A 6,675-nucleotide genomic window follows, 5' to 3' on the forward strand; every position below is an offset into this window, starting at 1 on the left:
AGGAAAACAAATGTGCCGACTGACTCTATCATCCATCAATTATTAACAAACAAATACGTATGATAACAAGTGGTGAATGGCATGGTAGAGCAATATCGTAAGCAGAGGAAAATTATGCCTAACAGTAACAAACCATCCATCTTCATTTGAAGATAGATCAAGGAGCTACAGTATCATGTTATATGGTGTCTTTTGTTACGGCAAACAAACATATTATTTAGGGTAAAAATGAGTATTATCAATTGATATCCAGGGAGAAAGAGCCTGTTATTTCTTTCTGTCATTCAAAATTGAACTGTTAGTGTTTGTTTATCCCTCTTATCTTGATAACTCAGGACCGATTTATGTTCATATATAAATTTCAATTACTTTTTCAGAGGGGATGGTGCTGTCAATCTAAGTTCTCCATTCTAATCGTGAGGATTATTGACATTACCATTTAATAACATCTTAAAGACTATATGTGCAGTTACAAATCAATATAATGAAAATAAACTTATAAAATTAATGCAGATGGTGCATCAATTTTTTCAGAAAATCATTGATGGTAATTTTTTTTTTTAAAGATGAGAAGAAAGAGAAAGAAGAAAACTTGTGTCAATGATTTGACTACTCACCCCAAATATGCATTCATTGTAACAAGCGATTCAGGCAAAGGACTTCCAGAATCAAGATCTTTGGGGTCTGTGGCATACACCGACTTTTTCTGCAATATGAAATTTAAAATTAATAATCACACTCATGTACTTTATGGGCCATAAACTCTTCATGAAATGAAAACTTACAAAACTGCTCAAAACTTACAAAACTAACCTCATGATAACTGTGTTCTTCTGAGTACTGAATACCAGCCAGTATTTGGGAAAACTAAGAATTTCAAGTACATGGAGATACATATCATGTCACTGTCTTCATTGATTGTGGTTGAACGTTTTCCCACATTTGTGTCTCTCACTTGCATAGCTAGCTGCAATGTAGCAACTTATTTTGCTGGCGATAACATTGCGTGGACATACATGTACCGTACCTACAGTAGTTAATTGTTACAGTTTTCACTGGCACTGTGACGTACGGTGTATGTCTGCCCTGAACCTATTGGGTTACACCACACATTTGGGCACTCCCAAGGTAACAGGGTACATTTCGTTGGCATTCATCCAAACCGTCTTATCAGTCAAATTTGGTCAAAAAATTGATTTTGCGTTTTTTGCAGAAAATGAAAGTACAAATCCTATTCTATACAGGCAGCAATTTATTTTAGTTTCTGAGATACATGTATGCGGGATTTTCACGGCGATGTCATACAAATTGCTGATAAAATGCGCAAATCCCATAGGTAACATGTACTGTGGCAAAGCAAACAACAGCTGCGTGCACTTAATATGCAAATGTGCGGTCAGTCAAACCGTCATATCGGCAGTGCATTGACTTTGCAAGTGAAAAAGCGATAAAACATTTTGACTGTATTGTTTGACTGTATTATGCATTAGTCCCCTCAATATTTCCATGGTAGAGCAAATAAGCATTCTGTACTTCCAAGATTAATGTTTTTCCATCAAAATCAGTATTTTCTCACTTGACCATTATTTATATGTATAGTTTCCATTATCAATCAACCATTCTCGAGCAGAATAAATGCACAATTTTTCTCTCCAGGCTACATGTACATTATACCAGTGTAATTCTGATATGCTTTTCGCACTGCATTTCCTGAACCCCATAGGTACTATCCTTAACCCCATACTATCTTTTTTTCAGTTTCACACTGTCTTTCTTAACTGGGTTTGCTTTAATAGCCGGGGTTAACACCATAACCCCAGACTATCACACAGTTCATGAATATTGATGATTTTGCCATACAGAGCGTGAGTATGTGCAATTTCAATTTCTGTGATTGGCTAATGCTTATCCCCACTTTTCCTTAGCCTGGTTTTGTTTCACACTGCATCTCTTAGCACCGCAATTGTGGTGCTAGCACCACAATAAGCCGGCTAACCCTGCTTTTTTGTACCGTACTATATACCAAGCTAGCCCACTTTGCTAAAACGTAATGTGAAACCGAAGTGGGCTAAGCTTGACCCCGGGAAATTGGTGGGGCTAAGACCCCCCCCCCCTTAGCCCCACCAATTTCCTGGGGTTAAGGAAAATATGTGCAGTGTGAAAAGTATATAAAAGTATTCTGGATTTTTATTATGTGCATTCATATGGAAACTCCCCATTGCCCCCTTCCCAATTTATTCTTCTTTCCTGCCCCAATTCATACTTTCATATTCCTGTCATACTTTTGACACAAATAATATTTGTTGTAACACTTGGCAACCCTGCCAGTGAGATAACTAAGGTCCATATTTTGAACTGCATGGTAATGTATTAGAATCACATCATGTAAGCCTAGGGAACTGTCAGTGTAAATGGTGCAAGGCCACTTTATTTCATTGTTATTTTCAGGTCAGATACTTTTTGAAGGCAAATGTCTAGTTTTTTGGAAGTGGTAACCCTTTTGTGTGCCTTTCACAATGTTCTGACAGGCAACTGTATCTTTTTGAGGAGGGACATTTTACTTTCAATTCCTCCATTTGCAAACTGCCAAAGTGTGACAGTCTTGCTAAACATGAATCTACACATTCAAATACCTTCTTGAACTGTCAAAACTTAGAGGAATAACAGATATATCAGCAGCCAAATAGTTAATACAGCTCACGTGTAGTGACAAAATAATGGACAAGATTTGTGAACTTACATCGACCATGAGGTTGTCTCCGGAGACGACGGCGACCTTGATATCAATATCCGCATCCTTTGCTAGTTCCCTGATAGCCTTGGCACAGGCATGAGGGTTGATACCGCCAGCATTGCTGATGACCTTGATGCCTTTCTTCTTGATATCGCGCAGCAAATGCTTGATGATCACCTGCACAAAGTCTGGTGCGTATCCCATATCCTTCAATGAAAGCAGATGAACAACGTTAGAGATTGGTTGAGCAATATCACAGAAAGGGGCCCCGTCAACAAGCTGTGCTTCACTGGGGTCCCAAACCTATCGTTCTGAGTTCTATGATGTTATACTTTGTAGTTTGTACCAATGTTTGTGTTTGATTTGGTTTGAATAAATACTATACTATACTACTAGAAAAGAATGGATCTCCATGCCCCCTTTCTTAGTTTCCAGGACTCTTTTCAGCATTTCGGGGGCTAAATTGCCCCCAGCCCCCGTGTAATGTTTCCCTGGCGTACATTTTTACTGGTCTGCATCAAAACACTACCGATCAATATTACAAAAGCCATTGTAAACATTCTTTTGTGCAAGTACACATGTAGGGTCTTTTCAATGGCCACGCACATGTAACTGATGACCATGCTAAACATAGACATTTTTATTGTGCTACATGTAAAACTGAGCTGGATGAATTTTAATAATGCTGGAACTTTACAAAGTACAAAGCATTCTTTAAAGAATGTTTTGGGGCATTTATCACTGTCATACTCTTGAGCAGGGTATACATATGAGTTACTCAAAAGATGGCATTATTGCACAAGCCTGACACTAACAGAATGACAAATATATCCTAGGCATAGCGATGCTACAGCCACTGGAAGTTCGAGGCTAGCTACCCTACATGCCAAGGCAATGCTGTATCTGAAATTCTGAGCAGTTGAGCATGGCAATGGCATACATTCATAGGCTAGCGTATCATCTAGTTACATAGACGCTGATCTAGTCAAGGATCAAAACTGGGTCCCGTCTAACAAAGAGTTACTATTGATCCGATCAACCTCGAGTATATGGAACTCCATCAACGTCATGATTTTTTCTTCAGGAAATTTGCACAATGTCCTTTGTAAAGAAAGAGAAGCACACTGAATTTTCAAGAAAACTATGAATGTATGAATATACATCATATATCTAGAAATAGTTTTGAACGTGTGTTAGGTGTTGACGTTGCTGGCTTTCCATAGTCGTGGTTGATTGGATCAATTATAAATGTTTGTAAGATGGGGCCCTGGGGTCCGTTTCATAAAACTATTGTAACTTTGTCATTACTACTAATGGCAACTACCATGGTACCAGGGCTCAGCAGCCAATCAGAATCAAGGTTTTCATGGTAGTTGCCATAATGGCAAAGTTACCATAGTTTTAACTCTTTATGAAACTGGCCCCACGTCTGCATTAAACTTTAGCAAATTTCATGCCTCCAGTGAAACTTTACAACAGACAGATGAAAATTATCATGAAAAGTATCCCGTACAATCATATAGGTCTTTTCACTTACCCCCCCCCCCAATCAACAGTATAAAACAGATGATGCACAGATTTTTTAATTTTTATTATTGATCTGTGGGAAATGAGTGCAGTGTCAACTTTGGCATTATGGTCTAGACCACGCCAATGTTACCTTGGGCACACAGTTCCTACAGACCCACTAAAACCTGTGCATCATTTCTTTTGTGAGGTACCATCAACACTGTAGTTTGGCATTTAAATGGATGGATGTTGAGCCATGTGATAACCTGATCATTTGGGGATACTCACTGGGTTTTTCCTCCTGGCAGCAGCCAGAAGAGACATGGTAATCTCTGACAGGTAATCAAATACAAGATAATCAATCTTGCCATGGTGAACCAACTGAGGTGCTGAAATTAAAGAATCAAGAAAAAAATAAAGAAAAACAAAATTGAAAATACAAACAGTCGACAACTAACAATTTTTTTTCAATCTGACCACACGTTTAACTTTCTCATTCAAGGTATCTACCAGGGGCTCCTTGCATAAAAGTTACTACTGTGGTAATTTTGCCATCTTATGGTAACTACCATCATAATGGTAATGACGCTCAACAGCCGATCAAAATTGAGGAATCTATTAAAGTTACCATTGGATGGCAAAGTTAACATAATTGTAACATTCATGCAATGGGACCCAAACAAGAGAGATCAGACTTGAATTTCTGACTCAAAGTGATACATGTAGTCAGTTATCATAAAGAAGAATCTAAGGAGAAAGGTATTGAGAAGGGGAAGAAAAAGCAGCCAAAGGAGAATCTAAGGAGAAAGGAGAAGAAGTGGCCAAAGAAGAATCTAAGGAGAAAGGAGAAAGGAGAAGAAGTGGCCAAAGAAGAATCTAAGGAGAAAGGAGAAGGGGAAAGAAGCAGCCAAAGAAGAATCTAAGGAAAAGGGAGAAGCGGCCAAAGAATAATCTAAGGTGAAAGGAGAAGGGGAGAAGCGGCCAAAGAAGAATCTAAGGAGAAAAGAGAAGGGGAGAAGAAGCCAAAGATGAATCTAAGGAGAAAGGAGAAGGGGAGAAGAAGCAGCCAAAGAAGAATCTAAGGAGAAAGGAGAAGGGGAAGAAGAAGCGGCCAAAGAAGAATCTAAGGAGAAAGGAGAAGGGGAGAAGAAGCGGCCAAAGAAGAATCTAAGGAGAAAGGAGAAGTGGCCAAAGAAGAATCTAAGGTGAAAGGAGAAGGGGAAGAAGAAGCGGCCAAAGAAGAATCTAAGGTGAAAGGAGAAGGGGAAGAAGAAGCGGCCAAAGAAGAATCTAAGGAGAAAGGAGAAGGGGAAGAAGAAGCGGCCAAAGAAGAATCTAAGGAGAAAGGAGAAGGGGAGAAGAAGCGGCCAAAGAAGAATCTAAGGAGAAATGAGAAGAAGCGGCCAAAGAAGAATCTAAGGAGAAAGGAGAAGGGGAAGAAGAAGCGGCCAAAGAAGAATCTAAGGTGAAAGGAGAAGGGGAAGAAGAAGCGGCCAAAGAAGAATCTAAGGAGAAAGGAGAAGGGGAAGAAGAAGTGGCCAAGGAAGAATCTAAGGAGAAATGAGAAGAAGCGGCCAAAGAAGAATCTAAGGAGAAAGGAGAATAAGAAGCAGCCAAAGAAGAATCTAAGGAGAAAGGAGAAGGGGAAGAAGAAGTGGCCAAGGAAGAATCTAAGGAGAAAGAAGAAGGGAAGAAGAAGCGGCCAAAGAATAATATAAGGAGAAAGGAGAAGGGGAAGAAGAAGCGGCCAAAGAAGAATCTAAGGAGAAAAGAGAAGGGGAGAAGAACCCAAAGATGAATCTAAGGAGAAAGGAGAAGGGGAGAAGAAGCGGCCAAAGAATAATATAAGGAGAAAGGAGAAGGGGAAGAAGAAGCGGCCAAAGAAGAATCTAATGAGAAAGGAGAAGGGAAGAAGAAGCGGCCAAAGAAGAATCTAAGGAGAAAGGAGAAGGGGAGAAGAAGCGGCCAAAGAAGAATCTAAGGAGAAAGGAGAAGGGGAAGAAGAAGTGGCCAAGGAAGAATCTAAGGAGAAATGAGAAGAAGCGGCCAAAGAAGAATCTAAGGAGAAAGGAGAATAAGAAGCAGCCAAAGAAGAATCTAAGGAGAAAGGAGAAGGGGAAGAAGAAGTGGCCAAGGAAGAATCTAAGGAGAAAGGAGAAGGGAAGAAGAAGCGGCCAAAGAATAATATAAGGAGAAAGGAGAAGGGGAAGAAGAAGCGGCCAAAGAAGAATCTAAGGAGAAAAGAGAAGGGGAGAAGAACCCAAAGATGAATCTAAGGAGAAAGGAGAAGGGGAGAAGAAGCGGCCAAAGAATAATATAAGGAGAAAGGAGAAGGGGAAGAAGAAGCGGCCAAAGAAGAATCTAATGAGAAAGGAGAAGGGAAGAAGAAGCGGCCAAAGAAGAATCTAAGGAGAAAGGAGAAGGGGAAGAAG

At 39.7% G+C, this 6,675-nt stretch overlaps 1 protein-coding gene across 1 annotated transcript in view; it reads right to left on the reverse strand.

Moving 5' to 3' along the window:
- Positions 1 to 6,330, reverse strand: part of LOC129261416 (uncharacterized) — a 28,936-nt gene extending 22,606 nt beyond the window's left edge. Inside the window, exons 1-3 of the mRNA XM_064100396.1 lie at positions 4,532 to 6,330; positions 2,741 to 2,941; positions 618 to 706 (exon numbers count right to left, since the gene is read on the reverse strand). Of these exons, the coding sequence (XP_063956466.1) occupies positions 618 to 706; positions 2,741 to 2,941; positions 4,532 to 4,567 (326 nt within the window). The 5' untranslated portion in view covers positions 4,568 to 6,330. The remainder of the gene's footprint in view (positions 1 to 617; positions 707 to 2,740; positions 2,942 to 4,531) is intronic.
- Between the last annotated feature and the right edge of the window lie 345 nt (positions 6,331 to 6,675).

The sequence above is a fragment of the Lytechinus pictus genome, chromosome 5, assembly GCF_037042905.1.
Source record: "Lytechinus pictus isolate F3 Inbred chromosome 5, Lp3.0, whole genome shotgun sequence".
NCBI classification, from domain to species: Eukaryota; Metazoa; Echinodermata; class Echinoidea; order Temnopleuroida; family Toxopneustidae; genus Lytechinus; species Lytechinus pictus.